This window comes from Molothrus ater, chromosome 1 (assembly GCF_012460135.2).
Source record: "Molothrus ater isolate BHLD 08-10-18 breed brown headed cowbird chromosome 1, BPBGC_Mater_1.1, whole genome shotgun sequence".
Lineage (NCBI taxonomy): Eukaryota > Metazoa > Chordata > Aves > Passeriformes > Icteridae > Molothrus > Molothrus ater.
This window is the reverse complement of record NC_050478.2, coordinates 29,812,925-29,837,075: the sequence shown is the minus strand read 5'-3', so window position 1 is coordinate 29,837,075 and position 24,151 is coordinate 29,812,925. Positions and strand designations below refer to the sequence as shown.

Genomic DNA, 24,151 nt, shown 5'->3' with positions numbered 1-24,151 from the left:
AACAATGGTAGAGCCAGGATATTGTCTGAATCTCCACCTTGCCCTAATTAAATTCTGCCACAAGAATGTTTGGAGAGATTCTAATGCCTTGCACAAGAAAAAAAAAGAGTTTTTGCTAATGGGATAATTACTTCCATTTTATGTCACTCCTCATCCTGTAGGATCTCAAAGAACTTTGCAAATTCGCATATTAGCTCTTGGAACTGTTTGCTGCAGTGGTGCAAAGCTTCCACTCCATGGGTGAAATTTGGCATCTCTATGGCAGTGAAAAGACATTTTGTCTTCAGATATAATTTGGAAGGTGTATGTTAAGAAGACACAATGCAAATATTCAAGTTGGAAGTTAGATTGGATTATGAGAATACTGTTGTGTTACTGGCTTTACCCTGGTAAGTGTCCTGTATCCATGAGAATCACCTGTTTGGCACAGGCTCAGAAAATGCTGAATGCTGAGTGGGGATCCTGGCACCCCATGTATGGGAGACCACCCACCTAAATTGACATCTGCTGCTTGTTGTGAGAGTAACAGAGAAGACAAGGTAGTGAAGCTAGAGGTTTTAATCTCTTGTTATTGACAGTTTGGTGTATTGAAAGGCAAGGAAAAGGACCATTTATAATCTTGCACAATTCAGGAGGTGATTTTTCTGAAGTAAATTGTTCCAAGTGCAGTCTTATCTGTTAAAAAAATTTAAAATTTAAAAATGCATTTTAGCTTGGCCTGAATTTGGCTCGCCTTTGCTTCCAGCCTTGATTAAATTATCTGTTGGTTTCTTAAATTTATAATGTGATGTATTTAGAAATCTCTTTACTGGGAGAATGTGAGCAATTACACCTTCAAATATTCTTAGAACAACCTAAATAATCTGTATTTTCTACATGAGGACAAGATTTTTCTTGTCTTTGTCTTGTCCAAATAATTGTTTCCCAAGTATTTTTCCAATTTGCAAGATAATTTAAAAAGTGTAAACAATGAGTCCTAACACAGTGTTTTGACTACTACTCTTGTCACATAGATTATTGCCCTTTTCTTATTTCTTCATGTTGTAACTAAAATATGGGTGTATATATTTAGTGTACTTGGAAGCAGCATGAGTACCAAAATATTGCAATAGCAATCAGGAAGTGTTCAGGGGTTTAATGGCAGATTGCCAGGAAATCATGGCATGTGCAGGAAATGCACTTGCAGTTACTGCACTGAAAGATTTTGGGATATAGATACAGATCTGTATAAAAAAAGGCTTGCTTAATTCTGTTAGGGAGTAAATTTCTGTATCTTTGTTCTCCTCACTACTACTGCATCTGGATGCTTGTCACAACAGTTTTAATAATTAACTACAATAAAAATAGTTGCAGAGATGAGATAATCTGGTTTGTGTTGATCTCAATGTTTCCTCATTCACGTTTCCTCCTTCTGTTTGCTGCTTCTGCTGTCTCTCATTTAGCTGTGGCATATTGATATAGGCAGAGCACTTTCTGCAAATCCACTGTTGGATTCAACAATTTTTGGTTTCAATGGTAATGAGCATGGCAAAAAAAATCTTTACAAAATATTATAAAAATAGGCCAATTCAGGTTCAGTGAGAGTTTGTGTCTAGTTCTTTTCTTAACTCAGTAAAATGTTCCTGATGATGAATGTTCATGATGTATTCTGGCATTTCAGCAGTGGAAACTTGATTTGCCAGGATCTGGAAAAATCCTAAAGCTCTGCTATTGTTGATTAGTTATGCATTTTAAGGGAAAGTGTTCTGATATTGTTACTAAATGGATTTTCATGGGAGAATAAAATAGATACGCTGCTGAGAGTGGAAAAAGTGCTAAAGATTACACAGTCAGGGGTTAGGGAAGTGAAAATGCTGGCTCTACACAGGCTTTAAAGATACCTGGGTAAAGGAGCATATATGAAAATTTTCTTTCAGTTCATGCATAAAAGAATATTGTTTTGTGTCATTATAAACTAAGGAATGATGAAAATATAAGAAAATAACAGTCCTGTATTGAACCTTTTTTTTATCTGTGCTGGTTCTGTTTTATGATTGCCAGTTCCCATATAAAGATACAGTAACTTAGTTCAAAGTATTGTATTTGAAACAAGTAAGCACATGGACTGTTAGTAAACACCAGGGAGATAACCTCTTATTCTATGTTTACACCTTGCATTTTAGGAAGTAGTAGTATTTTTTAAAATGTTTTCAAACAAATTTGGGGGGAAGAGGAAGAAGACTTTGTGTAATGTTAAAATCTATATCTCGTTCCACTTGTAGCACTTTATTCAAACATCCACTCTTGGAAAACAAACAAAAAAAAACTAACCACAAAAAAGTGTCCCCAAAACTACCTATTAGAATGCCTTGAAGATTCAACAGTACAAAGCATTTTTAAGTAACATATTTCCTTCTGTGTCATTTAAAGAGCTAAACTATTATGTTTTCTTTCTTTTGTGCGTATGTTTTGTGCCAATATTTCCAGCTGTTTCCATCATTTCAAATTTGTGGTCTGAAACTTAAACTATGTCTATTGTTTCACAAAACTGTGTGTGCATGTCAAGTTCAGTTAACTGTACACTGTCAAACTTATGTTAAAAAGGCTTTCAGTAATAAAGGGGCTTTAGAAAGGGTAAGAGTTTTAAACAGATTTTTGTGCTGTTAGTTGAATCTAGATGTACACTGAATTATATACAGAAGACTTAGAATGAGAATGGTTGTGTACCTGGGTCAGTAAGAATTTTCTTCAGAAATATTCTGGATATTCTGATTCTACTTTCTTGTAGAATCATAGAATATCCTGAGTTGGAAAGGACCATAAGGTTCACTGAATCCAACTCCTGGCCCTGCAGAGGACATCCCCAGTAGTCCCACCACCTAAGAGCATTGTCAAAATGTTTCTTGAACTCTGCCAGGCTTGGTGCTGGATGCTCCTTGGGCAGCCTGCTCCTTCCCTCTGGAGGAAGAACCACTTCCTACCATCCAACCTAAAGCTGCACTGATGCAGCTTCAGGCCCTTCCCTCGGCTCTTGTCACTGATCACCACTGAGAAGGGATCAGTGCCTGCCTCTCTGCTTCTTCATATAAGGAAGTTGTAACTGCCCTTCAGCATCTTTGTTGCCCTCCTTTGGACACTTTTTCATAGTTTAGTGTCTTTTTTATATTGAGGTGCCCTAACACTGCCCCCAGCACTCGAGGTGAGGCCACCCCAGTGCAGAGCAGAGCAGGACAATCCCTGCCCTTGACTGGCTGGTGATGCTGTGCCTGATGCAGGACTTTTTTTATAGGTGCTCTCTAATAATGCTTAATTTGTTAACTGAATTTCTTAGGGCAGTATAGAAGCTTTTGAATTCTGCACTTTAAATATGGATTTAAAATTTCACATATGAAGATGTTTAGCATAAGATGGTATATAAACAGCTGGCCTTGTGCTGCTACTTCATTTCATTGTTCTCCTCTGACATCACTGTATCAGACTTGGAGAACAGTACACTGACAATATGTTTAGGTTGAAACAATTACAGATAATTAGAGTGGTAAATGTCATGATATACAAGTGTTAGTGAAATATGTTTTTAATTATTACTTTGCTTTGTGTCATATTTCATCCCTTGAAGCAAGCAATATGCTCAAGATGCCTTAGCCCATTCATGGAACTTCTCCACTCCCTACTAATTATCTATGATTAATACTTTGCTAAAAAGTTGGAATTAGTTTTGTCCTAGTTGCATTAATTACCCATATATTTAAAAATGTTATATTTCAAGTAAATTCTTTCACAGCTGAATTTATTTCTGAAATTTTCTCTTCCATTCTGAAGCAAAAATAAAAATGCAGGGGTTTTTTTTTAATCTGTATGTTGTTCACAATGGTGGAAATTTTTTTGTGTTCTACCAGAAAATTTTTCTTTAAAAAAAAAATGAAAGAAGGAAACATTTTGGTAATAAATATTTGGAATTGAAAGTTACTAGGCCATTTCTGATTTTACTGGCACGTTATCTCTTCTTTACTTAAGGGATCACTGCATTTTTATGTATTTTGGAGATAGAGTTCCCTCTTCCTTTGTCTTCTTTATTGACCTTTTTTGTATCCTGTTTATTTAAATTTCTGCTTTATATAAAAATTTTCCAAAGTGTTTTTTTGAAATTCTTTCCTTTTTAAGTTACTCTATGTTCTTGTGTCCATTTTGTTTTGTAACTCAAGCTAAAAAACTGTAAAGAGCAATAACATTTAAAGTACCTTTCTAAGTTGGCTGGCAAACTAAAATGTCAGAATTCACTGATTTAAATAATATAAAAGTGATAGTTATGTTTTTTTCTAGGATGTCTGTGTGTATGAGTATTGCAATTCAGATATGTAATGCCAATGAATTTCTTGAATTTCACTGATACATTATAAAACAAGAATAGAAACTAAAAATTTTCTTCATCTGTTTTAATAAACTTCTTCAGGAAGTTAATAGAATGACAGGTTGTATTGCAGTACTCTCTTGGTTCTTTAATCCACTGAAATTTTTACATGCTTGACAATTTTGATTTCTAGAATCCTGGAGGGGACTGGAAACTACTGAGCACAGTATCTTTGAAGCATGAATTTGTAGACACGTGGTTAAATTTGACACGGTGAAATTGTTTGTAAAGGAAAGGTTATGTATTGCAGAGCTAATTGTCATTCTTTAAGGACTTCACTGGCAACTTGTTTGAGGTTGATTGAGGTGATAACAACCTAAGTGCATTAATGTTTCACAGAAGCTTTTACTGAAGACTCTTGAAAGAAATTTAAAGATTTGAGACTGTGTAGATTATTTGTTAGAAGATAATAAACAAGGTCAAGTGCATGACCTGTTTTCATTGCAGTAAAGCACCATTGGAATTTCATGATGGTGTGTACTGAGACTTCTGCAGTTATTTTGTTCATAAACAATTTGAAACGGGAAGTGGAGGTGTGCATTTTTTTTTTCATAGTAGTGATGAGGGCTAACTGAGAAGGTTTGTAGAAGGATATTATGGTAAAATTCATAGTTAAGTGTAGATAAATGGAGGGCAAAAGGGATGGTCAAAGTTTTAAAGTAGTTTCCACACATGAAATGACTGAATAGATACTGATCTCTTTATCTGTGGAAAGATGTGAGATGTGGTGGAATATTTTGAAGAGTTGAGAAGGTGGTTTTTCTGTCAGAATAATAGAGCGTGTGATGAAAAGAGTGATGAATGAGATACTCCCTGCTGCAGTTGCTAAAAAATACTGCTATTCAAAAAATAATTGGGTAAATTTAGTTTTCCTGTAATTCACTGAGTGCTGTTAAGGCAGTTGCTTCTGGTTCAGTGTGTCCCTCAGGGACTTTTTATTGTAGGGATTTCTGAAGTCAGAATAATAGCCTTATATGAGGCAAAGGGAGCATTCTGGGTAAGTAAGAACATATTAATGCCTTGTTCATTATTACTTATTGTTGACAATTCACTCTGAAATAGAGACTGGACAGTGGGCTAGCCAGCCTGTGATCTCAAATACCTCCTTTTTTTAAAAATAAAAGTTGTTATCTTAAGTTATCCTTGTTACATGGAATTTGTGTTTCTGGATGGACTGCTAATTTAGCAATATGAAAATAGAGTAGAACTTCCTTATTCATCTTGAGGTAGTCCTGACTGATAAGCTGCCAGTTCCTGCTTTTTCACCTGTGTTTTGGCTCAGGATATTCTTCTCCCTACTCAGTTTTTCCTTTATGAGGTTCTTATAATCAGTATCAATAGGAAGCCAAACTGCTCGGGAAGGGTGTGTCAAGAGAATAATACCTTTTTTTGGTGTGTTTTTTTTTTTTTTTTTTTTTTTTTGGTTTTTTTTTTTTTTAATCAGTAAGGCTCATGTAGCAGCATGGGACTGCTGTTTTCTGTGCAGATAACTGGAGAAAAAGATAGAGGGAATCACATAAGGAATATGGAGGTTCTTAGTTACTACCATCCCTTTTTTGATGCTGCAAAAACCAAAACAGCACTTGAAGAGTCATGTTTCTACATCTATTTAATTATTCCTGTACTCTAAAGGTTTGTCACTGGAAGGTCAGTGGTGTCTATTAGTGAGGCCTCTCTCAACTCCAGCAAGAATTTTTTTATACGTGTAACTTCTCATTTGTTTATTTAACAACGTAAAGGTTTAGCAAGGTACTTGCAGCACCTAACTGAATTAATCTGTGCTTATAAAGTGTTTGTTTACTTCTGTAGGACTTTGCTGAATAGCCACAATTTGGCATAAGCTTCTTGGAACAGTTTTATTTCTGATCCATGCTGAACCTCTGTGCCTAATACAGATGTATTACTGTGGATAGGACTGTTGAGATGTAAGGTTTCATTAATGAAAGAAAATGTGTTATTGCTTAGAAGTATCTAAGACTAATTTAGTATATTTTTTTCTTTTTAATTACTACAGTGTACAGACTATGACCTGGATTATGGAACTGAATGTTTGCATCTGGCTCTGAAATACTGTAAAACAAATGCCAAACTTGTTGAAGGAACAGCTGACCTCTGGAAGGTAAAGACAATAATAATATCTAGTTATATATATAGATGATTTAAAATTAATAAAATTTGCATATTACCATAAAAATTCAGATGTGTTTTTTCAATTGTAATTTAGACTTTTATATTTCATTTTTCAGAATTGTTCATTATTGTAGAGAGACTTGGATAGGTGTTACTTGAGATAATCAATGAAGACAGCATTTTCCCGTAAATAGGAAAAACATCTAGGTATTTGAATGACCTGAGAATCTGTAAATCTGTAATCTCCAAAACTAAGAATTTTCTTTTATGATATGAGCTTTCTCATGCTATTTCTATATCTTTTGTCTATTTTCCTCCACTTTTCCTGTGAGGACATCACTTTTTTTTTTTCTCATGGCAAAGATCTGGCTATCAACAATTTTATTTTTAGAGTGGCTCATTGCATTCAGTAACGCTGTAATATTTAAGGCTTCTTCAAATAATCTTTTACATATATTTAAGCATCATTTACCTTGTCTGGTAATCTGGTAGGTTCCTGATGAGTGACAAAGCAGCTGTGTGTAGAGATGCCAAAGCATATGTCCCTTCTACTTCAAAGTATTGCATATCATTGATGTGGATGGTGGGACATTATTCATTTTTAGTAGCTGTTGCATCAAGCAGTTTTAAAGTTTTTATATTTTATTTTATTTATTTTATTTTATTCATTACCAGATTGAAGGAGCTGGAAGCACCTCAAATCACTGCATCTGTCTTTAACAGTGAATTTCCTCCAATGAGACATTATTTCTAATAGTATAACCATAAATCTTCAAATCTTTCATAAAAAAGAAAGGCAATTTCCTGAATCTGCAGTGCAAGTTTCCTGTGCAATTCAACAGCAAAATTTACTTGTGCATTGGTTGCATACAGAACTTCTTTTGATATCTTGTTGGGGATATATAGTCATTCTGAAACAGCATATGGTCTGTTTTCCTATTTAGTCTTCTGAGGGACAGATTATGTCATGCATATTTACATTACACAATTTTTTGGATGGTTTCATCTTCTGCATTGCAAAGCATGCAACTTATGTGAAAGGCAGCAAAATACACCACTAATGCTCATTTAGCTCATTAGTGTTCATCTGGTTCTTTGTTATCTGTAGATACTACTGGTTTCCAGCTGATAAATGTAGCTTAGAATGACAGAATAATTTAAAGTCTGAATGAAATAGATAGATGTCATCGAGTCCTACACCTTGCTGAAAGTGGGACCAGGGTAGTTATATCAGGCAGTGCAGGGCCTTGTCCAGCCAAGTTTTGAATATCTCCAAGAAGGGAGATTTCACAGGCTCTCTGGGGAAGACAATTCTAAAGAGTATCATCTTGTATGGGGACTTTTTTCATAATATTTCATCAACATTTCCCTCAATCCCTCTTGCACTGGGAAAGGAAGAAAGGCCAACAGAAAGCTCTGCAAGAAAAGTCCAATTTATTCTTCACTATGGCCATTAAGTAACCCTCCCTGCCTTCCATCTCCTGTAATTTGGGCTTAATAAGCTAAGTTCTCTCACACCATCTTAGCTGCCCTCTACTGGCTTCCTCCTGTTCCTCTCTGTGTTGTACAGGAGAGCCCAAAGCTAAAAGCAGTACTCTGGAGTGTTCTCCGAAGGGCCAAATACAGGGGAATAATCCCTATATTACTTGTAATAAGTACTACTTTTGTACTGATACAGCCCTGTTGGATTCCTTTTCTCCACTGCTCCCCACTGCTGACTCATGCCCAGCTTGTCCAGAAGCTCCTTCTCTCTAAAGCTGTTTTCTGTATTTCAGCATCAGCATGGACTGCTGCTGTCCAGGGTAGTTCTGTCCCAGATGCAGGATTCTGTGTTTATGTTTGTTATAGACCACAAAGTTTCTCTTGGCTCCTTTCTCCAGGCTTTCAGGATCCTTCAAAGTTACTGTTGGATCCTTGAGCATATTGAATGGATACTTGTTCATTTGTTATCATCTACTAGTTTTCTGAGGGTATTTCCCCTTTCTCAGGTTGTTAATAAAGATATTTGTATTGTCCCCAGTATCAGGCCCCAAGGAATAGCACTAGTAACCAGTCCCCAGTTTCATTTGGACTTGAACTTGTGCACATCTCTGTTATAAAAGGGACTTGTTGAAGTGTCAGTGTCACCTCCAACACTGTTTATGAAAAAGTTAAACATCCTGATGCTGTAAACTTTATAGCATGTGGGATCCATTGCAGTAGCACTGGACTTTAAAGAGGCCTATAAACATTTGGAAAATGATAACATGTGGGAAGGGAAGTCCTCTCCCTATGCAGGAAAGAGCAGCAGAGACATTGTGTGATAAACTGACTGCAACCCCCATTTCCCATCCCCATTTGTCACTGGAGGGGAGGAGGTGGGGAAAATTGGGAGTAAATTTGAGCCTGGGAAAAAGGGAGGGGTGATGTGAAGAAGTTTTAATATTTGGTTTTATTTCTCATTATCCTACTCTGATTTGATTGGTAATAAATTAAACTAAATTAAACTAATTTCCCTGAGTTGAGTCTGGTTTGTGTGATCTCTCCCTGCCAGTATCTTGACCCATGAGCCTTTTGTTATATTTTGTCTCCCCTATCGACTTGAAGAGGGGAATGACAGAGCAGTTTTGGTGGGTACCTGGTATCCACCCAAAGTCAACCCAGCACAGTCTCAGTGTTGACAGTGTTGTGCAGTGTGACAGTAGCAAGAGCACCCATTTATGTGCAGGCACTGTGCTGCAGGCAGTGCAGAGCAGTGAATATTTTACATGAACACAAAGATGCTGGTGCCAGGCCATTGAAGTACCTTCTCGCATCCTGTGCCCTAATTTTGTAGCTAAAACTTATTTATGTCTTCTGTGGCATGTAAAGACATTAAAAGTGGAAGGCATAAAAATGACAGTCTGTAAAATATTATGTTTTTTCTGCAGGAAATACTCATTTCAGTTTAGAGCCTACAGAGCAGAACAGCTCCTTCTTGAATATCACCTGGTGTTGGTCACTCTGTACTGAGGTGTTTGGCAGGTGACCTAGAGTAGTACCATTAAAGAACGTGCTTGGTCTGCAGTTTCATAAAAGGCAGAAGACTACAATTTCCTCAATGGTACTTGCTTAAAAAATGATTTGGAACTATTTTTGTTACTAATCAGCACTCAGAAACACAATTTTCTTTCCTTAGCTGTCATAATACTGTAATTTGTAATATATTGTTATTATTTTCTGATAGGTTTTTAAAGCTGAGCTAAATGAAATTTCATATGCCAAAGACTGATATTCTCTCATTGGCTCCAGTCTTATATTTTCAACACAAGGCAAGGAGATGTTCTATCCAGATAAATAAGAACTGAAATAAATAATCATTGTTCATTTGACGTTTCAGAAGATGCATAGCAGAAGGATTGCAGTCAATTAACAGTTTGAGTATTAAAAACCAGTTTCATCCTATGTGGACCATGAATTTTTAAAGAGCAGATCAGATATTTGTAGAAATTCAGTTTATGCATGAGGTGCACAACCTGCATAACATTAAATGACTCAAAGGTGTGGAAAATTGTGTGTGTTTATATATTATCTTCTTGAATTAATGTTAATTATTCTACCTGAGCATTTGTACATTAGGAAGATTAACATTTCAAAGTCATTGTTGGAGCTAAAGCAGAAGATAGGTTTTTTTTATTTTCTGGGAACAAATTACAAAATTAAAATAATTTTTTGTAGTGAAAACAACCAAGTAATTAAAATTACTTCAGTGTTATAAATATTCATAAGTTCTATTTTAAAGATAGTTATTATATAGCTAATTATAAGATACTTGGGATCAGGATAGCAAAAAAAAAAAAAGAAACATCAAGTCTCTATCAACACCACATTTTCAGTTTCTCTGTGTTTGATACCTTGGAAGTAAAATTACTTTAAATATTCTAAATAGTCTAAAAATTAACTAACAGAATGTGTTTGTTGTACTCTAATGTGTGTGTGTGTGTGTGTGGATTGTAGATAAAAAATTCAGTATAATAACACTTTTTCAAAATTGAGACAGATTTATAGACAATGTTGACAGAGTGAAAATTCCTCACTATTTTTAAAAAACAACAGATTATTTTCTAATCCTACTAAACTATCTCATACAAAGGAGCTCTGTACAATGTTGTAGTATAAGAGGGAAAAACTTCATTAAACTGAAATGCAGTACATTTGTGTGTGTGTGTGTGATCATAACCTTGTATTTACTGTGTAAAGAGTTGTATTTTTGCATTTAATGTACATTTTTGTAAGTCTGAACCATCCATCAAACTAAATCAGTTTGAAGAAGAATTTTAAACATCATATGGAAGTAATTTTGGGGAATAACTTCTAAACAACATCTTCCTAGGTAGTGAAAACTAGTAGTCTGACAAATAACAAAAAAAAGGCACACAGGAAAACAAACTCCTCTGCTGATTTTTGAGACTTTATTAAAGTACAGTAGACTGTTAATTTTACAGAAAATAGAGATATTTAATAAGTAAGACTGTTCTGCCTTTGCTTTAAGCGGGTCATGTTTTCATATTTTGTGAATGTGAGGTATTTGTGTTGAGTTTTAATATTTGGCCTAGTGATATGCTGGATTGCAGCAATAACATTCTGAAAATCTTGGATCACTGTATGTTCAAGAGGACAAAATGAAAATTAATATTTTCACATGAAAAATGAGAATTTGAGTAATTGGGAGCCTGTGAGTTTGATATTGATCAACAGAACAAAAGGGTGCACTGCTACAGGCAAAACTTGATCAATAAAGAGTCATGGGATTAAAGTAATTAATGTCAGCCAACATGGAATTTATTTATTTTGTGAAATTGACTTCAAGACTTTATTACAAGACTGTAATCTTGGCTGATAAAGATGGTAGTGCTGATACAATTTACAACTGGCAGAAGTTTGACTTGTTACTACATGACGTCTTAATTAAAAATAGGATGACTGTAATTGTACTAGTTCTTATTAAATAGATGAAAAATTAGATAATTGATATATTTTGAAAGATAATTCTCACCAGTTTCTGCAGAAACTGCTATTGTCTCTAAGGTATTTAACAGTTGTCTGATAAAATTTGCAGACAAAGATTTAAGGATCTGTAAATAAAAATATAATTGATGAGAAGTAACCTATTTATAAGGATTACTTAGAAAACATTTTCAACAAAGAGTATGCTTTTCATTGCAGCTAAATATAAAGAACTGATGTTAAAAACAAATGAAGTATAAGTCATATTTACTGAATTGTTCTTGGAAGGCAGTGACTTTAAATGTGGTATAGGTGTCCCAGAGGATAGGAGGTTTATACTGTGAGTGCGCAAAATACTGTATGTCAGAGAAACAAAAATATGAAATTAGAAAAGAGATGTTCGAGTGTTACAAGTGCATCTAGAATGCTATGGAGAAATATGGGCTCAAGCTCTGTGCAACTGTCATAAATAGGGAACATTTATGGAATTGAGTTTAACATCTTAGTCAAATTGAAAGAGGTGTAGATAAATTCTCTCTCCTTGGCTGGAAAGGGATGGTTGCAGATGGTGTCTGGAAGAGTTTTTCTGTGAACTCTGCAATTTTCACGAAACTTATAGGAGCTTGTATCTGAAATTATTTTATAGGATTAAAGATTTGGAAAGAATTACAAATGAAGCATGTAATATGGTGTTTGTTGATTTATTTCTCTAGAAAACAAACCATTTACTGATATCTGTCTCAGAATTTCAGAAGAGATTTTTAAAGGTTTATTCTTTAGTTTTTATTCTCCTGTGTTGTTTTCTTGAAGACTGCACCTATCACTTTTTTAGTTCAGACTGTTTAAAAATACTTTTGCACCTCAAAGAGACTAAATGTTAGGGTGTGAGACCATTTCTAACAGACTTTAGTCTTGTTTTTTGATAGGTTTTGAGATTATAATCTGATTCACTTTACTGAAAGTTCAGTATAAAGGCCCTGTAGAATCTGATGTATAGAAACTTTGCAGCAAAGTCAGTCACTCAGTTGCTCACTCTACCCTTAAATCTAATTTCAAGATATTGATTCTTCCCAACAGTAAGTAGTAATGTACATGTCTGTATGTAAAGTCAGACTCCAAAGATTTATCAGGGTAGATGATTTCTCTGGCTCCTCCTCCTCCAGGACAAACTTAGGGAAGTAAGTTAGTTTTTCATTTTAAAAGAATATAATGCATTGGGGAAATCATGAGATGTTCTTCATCTGTGTCTGACTATAGAGCTTAATTTATGAGATTGAAGAAGTGGTTACAAGAATCCTTATGTTAAAATCAAGTAATCACTTGGAGACTAAGATGGTGCTACTGTTAGTGGTGTCCTGCTGAAAGATTTACCTTGCAGCACTAAAGCTTTTGGAATCCTGTTCAGTTCATTTCAAAAAGAAAGAAAAAAATTTATTCAGACTCAAGAGAAAAGAAAAATTCAGAAAGTCTAGTAAAATTTTATCTAGCATAAAATGAATTTACGATAAAAACAAATACAAATATTTAATACTCATGTCAGTTCAAGTCACTGCTTGTCATTTTGAAGACATTGCTAGCAAAGACTGCTAATGTCCTGGGTAGATGCTGACTTTAATTCTCTGTTATTTTATTTGCAAAGCCTATTATTGTGACTGTCAGCCATCATAAGGGTATAAAGACAGTTATGAAGGGTGTTTTTGCAAGTACCAAGTAAATATTCAGCATCTTATTGTTCATCTAACTTGATCTGATTAATCTCTTCAAGAGGAATTTGATGTTTATCAATTCTCTGAAAGCTCACACTGTTTACTTGTAGTCTGACTGACTCCCACTGGTTAATTGGACTCTCATTAACAGTAATGGTATTGCACTACTGAAAGATTGCACCTATATTAGTAAAAGCAATAACAAGGTTTCTCCCTGGTGTCAATGTTCCCAAGTCCTGTTAAAATTGTTCCCAAGTCCTGTTAAAAATTAATCTATTTGCAGTAAAATTAGAGTAGAATGGATGTGTAAAAAAAATAGATGCATTATCATGTTTTCATGATTTTTTGGAGGATTGAAAATACTTTTAGATTTCAAATGAGTTCTAAGCAGATCTAAGTGTTTGGGAAAAGGGTTTTCTCAAGTCTCCAGTAGTTTTTGCAACCTCTGTTCTCATAAATTGCTAGTGATATTTTACCAAAATTAAGAAATTGACAATATCACTTGTTTATGGTGTTTAAAATGTAAAGAATTGCCTTCAGGGCATTGTTTTATTGGTTTTACATTCCTTCCTGCTGTGTTAAATCTAATGAGGCTTGTCTGTCCTTTAGGTGACCTACAAGTGGGATCTGTATGCAGCTGAATCAATCATTAAGGGTACGTGTTTGTCCTTGTGACTGTCAGTTTGCATATTCCTGATTCTAATTAGGAATTTTTTGTGTGGTAGTTTGAAATGTCTTTAAGAAAAGTTATATGATGGATAAAATGTGCTTAGGCAAGTTGTTTTTGCTTGTTTACTGGTATCTTTCTATTAGGCATATTTATCTTTATTTACTTCTCTCAGAATACAGAACCTTATAAAAAGCTGTGTATGTTACAGTCAAATAGAGATTAATTTTGAAGGGCCTTATAAGGAATAAGCAATTTTTTTTCTTTCATTTGCAGGTCAATTCTGAATTTGTTTAGTCTTTCTATTCTACATAGTACAGTGAAAATTAAATATTAACTCTTTAGGGCTCTTCACTGTTTTACATACAGGCAGTTGTTGCCTAAATTGATATAGCAGTTATGTGATATTGAGGTATTTCATTAATTTATAAATATTTTGTTGAACAGTTTGTTAACCTTTTTTTTTCCCTGATGGCAGTGGTTTCATACCAGTTTAACATTAAGACTGGATTTAGCCTTTATTAGGTGGACTCACTCTAAAAACAATGTAGGAAAGAAGAATTCTCAAATACTGTACAATGAGATAGTTATTGTAAACTGATAGGCAGTAATTCAGGAGACCTTTGTCAGACTCCTTGTTGAGAACTGAGGGATAAAACCTCAGAAACTGATGAAGAGAAAGGGACTTCCCTTTGGATTAAAATTTCCTTTCCAGAGAAATATTTAAGGAAATCAGAGGAAAACCTGTGTGCTATTGAGGTCACAGAGAGTGACTGGCTAGTTGTTCAGTCTTGTTATTACAGTGGGCAAATATTTCATATTAGATGCATTATTACAACTACTTAACTGAATTTTTCAGGCACAAATCAAAAAGATAGAAGTGGAAAGCCTGAAAATTTCTGGTTCTGACAAGCAATGGGTTCCAGTAAAGATGGAGCCAGACTCTTCCTCGGTGGTCAAAAAATTACAAACTTGGAACAAAACTAACCTTTATCCAAATGAATTTCCATGCTCCTGTGTATACAAGGGCTTCAGTAATGTCATAGGTCTTTAAAGGAGATTAGTTGTTGCATTAGTTTTTTATATATGTATATATATACACATGAATATAGACACACACACACAACACACACACATATATATATATATGTCATGTTATCAGCTTTCTTTTTCCTTAAAGCCAGTATAATCTTTTTCAGCTATTGCTTATAATAAAAAGCTTGTGTAGTTTAAAGTAAAAATGAAGACCTTCATGGTAGTCAATCAGGCTAATCCCTTTACTTATCTAATGTCCCTTTGCTGTGGCAGCATGCAATATATCTGCTTCAGTTACCACAGTAGTCTTATTATGGTGGTCTCTATGACAATCTGTACTTTAAGATTGTTGAAGTTTAGATTTGCTTCTTGCTGCATTGCATGAGTTCAGGAAGCAGAAGCTGTATGTCTTCTTTGCTCATTATGCAAGTAGTATAATGAATCCTTCATAGCAAATTAGGACACTGCATAATAGAGTTATCTTACATCATTAATTATCTTTAATGGGGTTTTGAATTGGCACTGTTAGTCCTCCAAGACAGCAATTTGAAAGTTGTACCTTATCTATTTTGTGCCCTTCAAAAGGCTTAAAATCTCAGACCTTCAGGTGACTATAGCATGAATTATTTTGGTAGTGGACAGTTGAACCATGTAAATTAATATTAGGCAGATGATTTATGCACAGTTCATTCCACACTTAAACCGTATTTAAGGGGAGAATATATTTTTGTCCTTTGGAGCATCATCCTGATGTACCCCTGTTTGGCATCGTTTTGTCTTATGGTTGTAAGTTTTACAGAAGAAATCTTATTAGCTCTGTTCTGCTATGCTGTGCTGCACCTATGGGAAACCTTCAAGGACAGGTCACCTTAGAGAATGGCAACCATCCCACATGCCTAGGCATGCTCAGTTAGGCCTTTCCTAGAAGCTGGGTAATTGACTATATCACAGTGTCTGCTTTTCTTGAGAGTCCAGAACCCACTGTGTGGTGTTATATTGTAGAATCATGGAATCATAGAATGGTTTGGAAAAGACCTTAAAGACCATCTAGTTCCAAGCTCATGGCCATCAGCAGGGGCACCTTGCACTAGATTGGGTTGCTTAGAGCCCCATCCAACCCCAACCTGGCATTGGACACTTCCAGGAATGGGGCATCCACAACATCTCTGGTCAACCTGTTCCAGTGCCTCACCAGCCTCACAGTAAAGAATTTCTTCCTAATATCTAATCTGAATCTAATCTAATCTCAGTTTGAAGCCACTCCCACTTGCCCTATCACTACATGCTCTTGTGTAAGTGATGTGCTCTTGCTTATCACTTCTTGTGCCATGTAGAGTGCCTCAGGGGAAGTCCTACATGACTGTCAAGTAGAGTTGCAAGATACCAGCTCTCTAAATGCTGCCTTGCATGCTGTCAAGGTCCTCTAGAGATGTCCCAGAAGCTGAATGCATGACCTGGGAGGGTGCTGGGTACTAAGGGCTCTGGCCTCACACTGCTCCTCACTGCTGTTTCAGTCTTCACAGCTGATTTGTTTGTTATTAAGTTACCTGTGCTGGATACACATTTTATCTCTGGATAGATTCAGTATGGATGAAGAATTTCTGAGTGTACACATTTAATTTTGTGACTACGATTCCAAATTTTATGTCATCTGCAGTTTATTAGTGATCAAAACTTTTGGTTTTCCTCAGGAATTCAACAAATTCTCCTTTGCTAAACTTGACTCAGGTGGAAGTAAGAAAAACATACATCCCCACATGCATTTGTTTTATCTTAGATATTGTATGCATGCATATCATTGTTATTCAAGGCAACACAAAGAAACATTTCACTGATGTAAATAGACTAATGAGTTATTTTTCTTTTGAGACTGTTTTCTTAAAACATTTCTTTTTAGTTTCCTGACTTCCTCAATTCTCTTTTATAACTTTGTAAAAAGCAAATTTAATGCTTTTCTTTAGTTAAGCAGGTATAAACTTGTAGAGTATGCAGACAAGGTGGTACACGCCTATTTTTAATAGTCTTGAAGTAAGAAAACATTGTCTTACAATAAGGGTGACTCATCTAGAAATGTAGTTAAGATCAGGCTAATACAAAACATCCTAAAAAAATTCCATTAGGATTACTGCCCTCGAGGTAGATAACTTTGAACTCTAGTTCCAACATGTAAACTTTAAATGGTGCTTCTCAGAAGTTTGTAACTTACAGTTTGACTCTCTGTCCTCCTCCTTCTTGTTTTTCTTTTATCAAGGGCCTTACTTTATAAATTACTTTTTCAAAAGAGTATGCATTTGCAGGATTGGATAATTTACCCTCACATTTGGCTAAAGAAGTGTCTGTTGATGCAGATAAAATGATGATTTTTGAACTTTTTTTTTGCCAAGAAAAATATTGTAATGCCTTCAAACTGTTTATGGCTGTTGTGAGCTACATATTATGACTTGTGTTCTGTGAAGAAACCATGTGACTGTTTATAAAAATAAAAATTGAGATAAGCCTTGTTTAGCAGAGATCTTATCTGCATTTTCATGAGCATGCTCATGAACAAATGGCTGTTCTCAGCTCTGACCCAAAGAAATAGACTGGCAGGTGGGGAATACTCCTTGGAATAGCTACTGTTAGGTGAAAACAACCCTCTTTTCTTGCCTTCTACCACAAAATGGCCCTTTCTTTCCTCTTTACTAATATTGTTAGGGTCAGTGTCAAGTTTGATTTTTAATTTTTGTGGCTACAGAGACATGGGGAATGGGTAAACAGCAATAAAAAAATGGTTAGATATTTTTGGTTACCTATATTACTCAATTAACAATTTCAGCTATTCTGTTAACCGTGAATGAATGCTTGGCAGTATTTATTTAATTTTTCTTGTATTTACAGTGGTAGCATCTTGTAACAAAGATGTTTCTAAAGATGCCAGAGGAAACCATACTGAATTTCCCGACCAGTCAAGCCATTGCTATGTAGAAAGTGCAAATGGAATTCTGATAAATTAATTTACTACTTGGAATTCACTGCAAACTTCAAAAGCATTTTGATGATTAGGATGTGCTTCCAAAATAATCGGAATTGTAATAGCAAACTAAGAGTGGTGTGCTACAAGCATGTTTCCAAAAACAAGTGTATGTACACACATATACATGCAATTAAGAGAAAAAAATTTATGTCTGTAGGCTAAAACCTATTTGCCATTCAGATGCATTTTTTTTCTTATGGTATTAATTCTCTAGGATATGATATTTATTATCTTTATTCAAACAAAGTATTATTTCAATTGCTGCTTGTTTGTGGCATGCTCTTCAAGGTAAACTTCTAAGTCTTCCATCAGAGTACACTTAATACATCATCTAACTATGGTAGTTCCATAAACATGAACACATTTTAATTTATAATTGGGTACGATCCTAGGATAAAGACTGTGGCAGGTGTTGCTGCATAATAATGTGATCTAAAGCTTTCAGCATATCAAAGGAGGGTGTGAAGAAATTGAAAATTAGGTTTTTGGATGTAGAAAAAAATAGGTTTGATGGAATAAATTGTGAAATCTTGTATCAAATTTAGCTTTAATGAAGAAAACTCCTGATAGGGAAATTTAATGTTTAAATTTGACAGTGCAAGGTTTAAACTATTTTTTATTTAATGCAAAAACTATGCTCTGAGTGTATGTTAAAAGTGTTGGAAGGGATCAAATGTGATCCGTGTGAATAGGGAACACTACTCCATTATCAGGTACAGCTGGAATGAAGCTGGCAGTAAATGGGTGATGTGTGTTGGCAAGAGGCATTTTCCAGGGAAACAGCAAGTTTAAATAAGTAGATGAAGCCAAAGCAAGGTAAAGAGTTTGATATGTAATGCAATAGTGAGAAAACAACTAAAAAAAGTGTTGGGCAGAAAAAAGAAGAAAAGAAGAAAAAGAAATTATGGCAGAAAGTAGTTAAGTAGAACAGTGGTTCATTGTGGGAGGACAGAAGGAAACACAAAAACTCAACCAAGGGAAGTTCCAGCTTGATAAAAGGAATAACCTCTTTCACCCTTGGCAGACAATCAAGCAGTGAACAGGTTTCCTGGAGAGATTGTATGGCAGAGCAGTAAGGGGCTGAGTGACCTTGTGGGTGATCCTGCTTTGAGAAGGAGTTTGAATGAGGGACCTCCTGATGTCCCTTCCAGCCTCAATTATCCAGGGGTCCAATGGAAAACAAAATGTTTTTAGCTGAGTATTTAAAGTCTTTGTGACATGGCCATGTCATGGCTTTCCAGAATAGCTATTTCATTCACCCAAGCAGAATTCTGAAAACCAGGAATGAAATGCTGTATACAGTGAGTTTTACTGGCAGGCAGCAAAGTTCATGGAATCCCTGGAGTTTTGAGCCAGCACTCCAGCTGTGCTCACTGGGTTCAGTGTGACTACACTGAGTGACAGAGCTCCATCATCTTAGCAGAAGTGGGACACAGGCAGTCCTGGGGAGGAAAGCTCCACTCAGTTGTCCTTCCCACAATGCAGCAAAGGTGCAGTCTAAATTAACATATGGATCTTTTTTGACTACTTGAAATAGCTTGGATTTAAATGGCACTTGAGTTTCAAACCTCAACTAGAACAGAACTGTTGCTTTACTATGATGATTTTATAAAAGATGATTTTCCAGACTTCCTTTACTCATTTCCTTGATCATTTAAAAGCATGCAGCATCTTTTGATGTTTGTATTATCATTACTTTAAGGTTCTCCTACTTTGTTAACATACTTTCCCCTTATAACGTTTTGTTTTTTCTCTGGATAAAAAATACAGTTTTCCACACTTCATTGTTTTTTCTCTCTTCTTTATTAAACTCAGTCTGCCTCTTCACTGCTTTTTTTCTAATTGCCTCTCCTTTCTCATTTATATTACAGGAAATTAGAGATCTAAGAGGGCTAGAAAGAGTAGTGAGATGGGTTTTTATAGCTGCAGCCTTTGAGCAGTCTTTTGTGAGAATACTTCTGACACTTGCTGTTGATTACAGACTTCTTTTTAAAAAGAACTGTTTGAGCCTAAGTTATGGTCCCTTTTTGGATTCCACAGCCTTCTTCCACATGTGAATTTTTGTAATAGCTCCAATCTGACCTTCTTCATTAAATTACTTAGTTCAATGGAGTCTGAGTTCTTGAAATCTGATATGCTAGTCTGGTTTATTATGTATATCTATTTTGTATCTGCACTTTGTGTACAGTACTAAATTCAAGTGGCTCTTGCTCTGATTTCAATCTACTCATTAGTTTCTTTCTGCTGATAAGAAATTAATTCAATATGGTTTCCCATTTTTCAGACTGTAAAGTTATTCTCTATTAAGTAGAAGCCAACTGTGATGCATGTTCAGTATACTTTTTTTGCCCAGTGAATCTATGGGAAGATAATTTCTCCCACAGTTGTGGTATCCTCTGATTTCCAATCCTGTGAGAACTGGCCATGCATTTTTTTAATTCTCACTTCCATCTGGTTGTGATGGTTTATAAGCAGATGTTTATTGTTCTCTCCCTTTCTTCCTCTCTCCCCGTCTTGCTAACTTAATACAAACTCAGTTGCCACCAGTATTTTTGTTGTCACATTATAAATATTGGTCGTAATAAATATCCATGATTCAAAAAATTATTCTAAGTATCTTTTGGAATTCTCAGTGGTTAAATCACTTTTCCTGGTCACAGAAAATTGCTTAAAAATCACAAGTCACTTTCCAATAGTGTTAACTCTACAGCAGCTTTAAAATTAAATTTCAGGTCTTTATGTTTATTTTTATAAAGAAGTCTGTGAGTTTACAAAAGAAAGTGAGATGTTTCTGCACTACTGAGGTTATGCATCTGATTGAACTTATTGTGTGGTATGTAATTATAGAAATAACTTTCCATATGCAACAAATACATATTGTTTATATCCAGATTTGTTTGAAGACCAGTTACCCCATATTTTTATAATTTTTCTTGTCTTTCACTCCTAATTTATTTTGTGGTGGTGTTTGGTATATTTCTGTCTCTGGAGTTTCATTGAAGTCTGCTTTAAAAATAATTAGACTTTACATGTATGAAATTTCTAGTCACTTATGGAATGGATATCCCAAAAGTATTGGGAATCTTGTGGTTTGTCTGTGTGTTAATTCAGCATCTAAAGGATAAAGGCCTTAAATAGACTCGGGAGTTTCAGACTTGAGTTTTGATTTGTTGGCTTAAAGAAAGAAAAATGTTCACTGAATCTAAAACCTGATGTCAATAACAAGAGAACTTACTAATTTTGTGAAATACTGGTTTTGTGGAACAAATCAGGCAATAACTTGAAACTGCTGTTCCTCAGCAACAAAACACTGTATTTTGCCCCTAGTAAAAGATCTAGGAAGTTGCCCAGGCCAAGATATTTGTCACAACTTTGCAACTTCTTTGCTATTGAGGTGAACAGTTACATCTGCTGCCTCCTTAAACAGTATCATTAATTCATTTTTTGGCAACTTTTTAGTATATATTGTTGAGAATAGGTTTTATGCTATCTCCTGGGTTTTTTTTTTCTTTTCCACCCCCCCCCCCCCCCCCCACCTTTATTTACTCAATATTTCTGACACTGCATTTAGTTATCTGTTGAAGTGATAAGAGGGATAAAATTTTCAAAAAGTTTTCTTGGTTGTCATCTAGTGTCAATATGGACCTGAACAAATATCTTTTAATAAATTTAAATGGGCTTTGGGGGCAGGCCTAATGTAATGGTTTCATGTTGTACAAAATAATATAAAATATGATTTGAATTTTGAGATGTATATTATATAAATTACGTAGTTACATTAAATGTACCTTGTAGCCTTTAAATTTACAGCTGTTGAAAATATTCTGTCAAGAAACACAATATGTGGATTGAAGGTAATGTTTAGCAGATTAGTAATTTGGATTAATTTATTATTGCATGAAATCTAAGTTTTTTTTCTTGACCACAGACAACCTATCACAACAAGTTTGTGTTATCACCAATGTGAAGGAAACTCTTGCACAAGTAGGTTTTCTCCTTCCTGAATCTCTGAAAAGCCAAATAAAAGTAAGTATAACTCTATGGCTCTCAACTGTCTGATTAATTTAATTTTCTGGTTGTCACTACTCCTAAGAAAGGGTTTTAATAATGGAAACAGAAACTGAGACTTCCTGTGTCACTGTAGTATTTATCACAAGAGATTAACATCAGGTGTGGAAGTTACCAAGAAAGAAGCACCTTCTGCCCAGTTGTGCTGTAGAGGGGCATCTTACAGATCCACTTAAAATGTCCATCTTAGATTAGAGGAGAAATTGAATGCAGACAACAGAGAGGCAGTTTTCTTTAGATTTTATGAATTCAGTAAACCCAAGTTGTTACAAGTATGTTACAAAGGAAATGCTTTTATTACTTTGAAGTCTGACTTGGAGTATGAACCAATTAGAGTACGTTGTTTTCCTGCAGAGCTGTGAATGCAAAATCAAATTAATCAGCCTTTTTGTAGAGCAATAGGGGTACATTTCCCTCACAGTGAATGCTCATAGGAGCCTTTGCTTTAGGATATTGATGGAATGTTCTACTGGCATTTAACTATATTTTTCTTTCTCATTATTCTTTCTAATAGAGCTATCATATTTCCATTTTCCAAAGGTGATTAACATTTGGTAATTGCTTAGACTGGTATTGGGGTGATTCTTAATTATCTCTTATGTGATGATATCACATGTTCCTGTTACCCAGAGAAACAGACAGGGAATAACTGTTCAAAAATTCAGGTTTTCTGATGTGCATAATGTTACTTCTGCAATGGCTTTATTCATGTCTGTTGATCTTCTGCATGGTGTGTTAATTATTAGAATAATATGTTTCCCTGTGAACCTGTATTGCTGTCTTTTATCTGGAAATGTCATTTGACATTGCACTGAAACTTTTTCTTCAGGAAGAACTGTATTTAGCATGGAATCTTGCTTTGTATCTATTAATTGTCTACATTTAAAAGTGAAAGAAATTAGCAGACTTGAATAAGTCTGATAGCTGTATGGTGGGGCAGAAGTATGTCTCCATTTCACTGACACCAGATGCATTGCTATATCTCTTTTTAATCTCTGTGTAAACTATTCTGCTGTTAGTAGGAGGACATCACTTATCCCTATGCTTTTAAACATGAAAATCTCTGAATTAATTTTTAAGTTTACCAATATACAGAATTTCAAACCTTAGAAAGAGTACATGCACAAGCCCATTTGTTCTCCAATGAAGCACGGTACCTTGTGTGAGAGAGATTTGATTTTGTGCAAAATAATTATTTTAAGCAACGTAGGTGTACTGAACTGAAAGCTTTTCAAAGGAGTAATTGGAAGGTAACTGATCTAAATAAGAGACCAACTGGAAATCATTCTGTTGAGTACATATTATCTGGGACCACTATTTTAACATTTTAGATACTTTTGACACTCCAGTTCTCTGTAGCAACCATATTTGTTTATGGGATATTTGTTAACTTCTACATATGTCCTTAAAGAAGAATTAAAAAGAAATTTTCTTAGAAGGATTTCTGAGAGAGGCTCTAATAACATGATAAGATCAATAGCAGGGGGAAAAAAGACCTATAAATTTAACAAATAAGATAAAGAAAATAATTTCTAAAAATTTTTTAAGACTACAGCTGTTTCTTGTGAAGTACTTTAACAGTACTTTAGTCAGTGTTACTGTAAACAGTATGACTAATGAATGAATGTTTTGTCAAAGATATCATACTGTGAAAGACATAGCTTGAGTTTTTCCTTACATTTGTTGTTTAGCCCTTTCTTTTGGAGCAAACAAACCTAAATGGGAGCTGAAGGTATTTTCTTCTGTGACTGGGAGTCATGTACTCCTGTTTCTTTAGTGATAAAGTGCTGCTGTCACATGAAATGGAATCAACTGGATGAAGTTGTGTGACATTTCTGTGACTGGATAATTATCCATGAGTAGGATCTAAAAAAATTTGATAGCTTTCAAATAGAAAAAGAGCTAGCATTTCACTAGTAGAAATTCACCAATTTCTTAGTGATTGAATTGTCCATCTGTGGCATTGGTGTTAATTGTGATTTTAAATTCTGATATAATTTAAATAAATTTGTTCTAGTATTAGTTTTTGACTTTATGGAAGTGGATGTTGAATAAAGTTGAAAATTCAGTACAAGGCATCTGGTAACTAAAAAATTTTAAAGAATATCAGTTTTTACTAGGACCAGAAGTAGTTAAGCAAATCCATATACTCCTTTCTATTTAAACACTGAAACATG

General features: G+C 34.9%; 1 protein-coding gene across 1 annotated transcript in view; it reads left to right on the top strand.

Annotated features, from left to right (window-relative positions):
• Positions 1-24,151, top strand: part of CRPPA (CDP-L-ribitol pyrophosphorylase A) — a 104,538-nt gene that overhangs the window by 31,625 nt on the left and 48,762 nt on the right. The window contains exons 4-6 of the mRNA XM_036378795.2: positions 6,405-6,509; positions 13,801-13,846; positions 21,835-21,932. Coding sequence (XP_036234688.1) covers positions 6,405-6,509; positions 13,801-13,846; positions 21,835-21,932 — 249 coding nt within the window. The remainder of the gene's footprint in view (positions 1-6,404; positions 6,510-13,800; positions 13,847-21,834; positions 21,933-24,151) is intronic.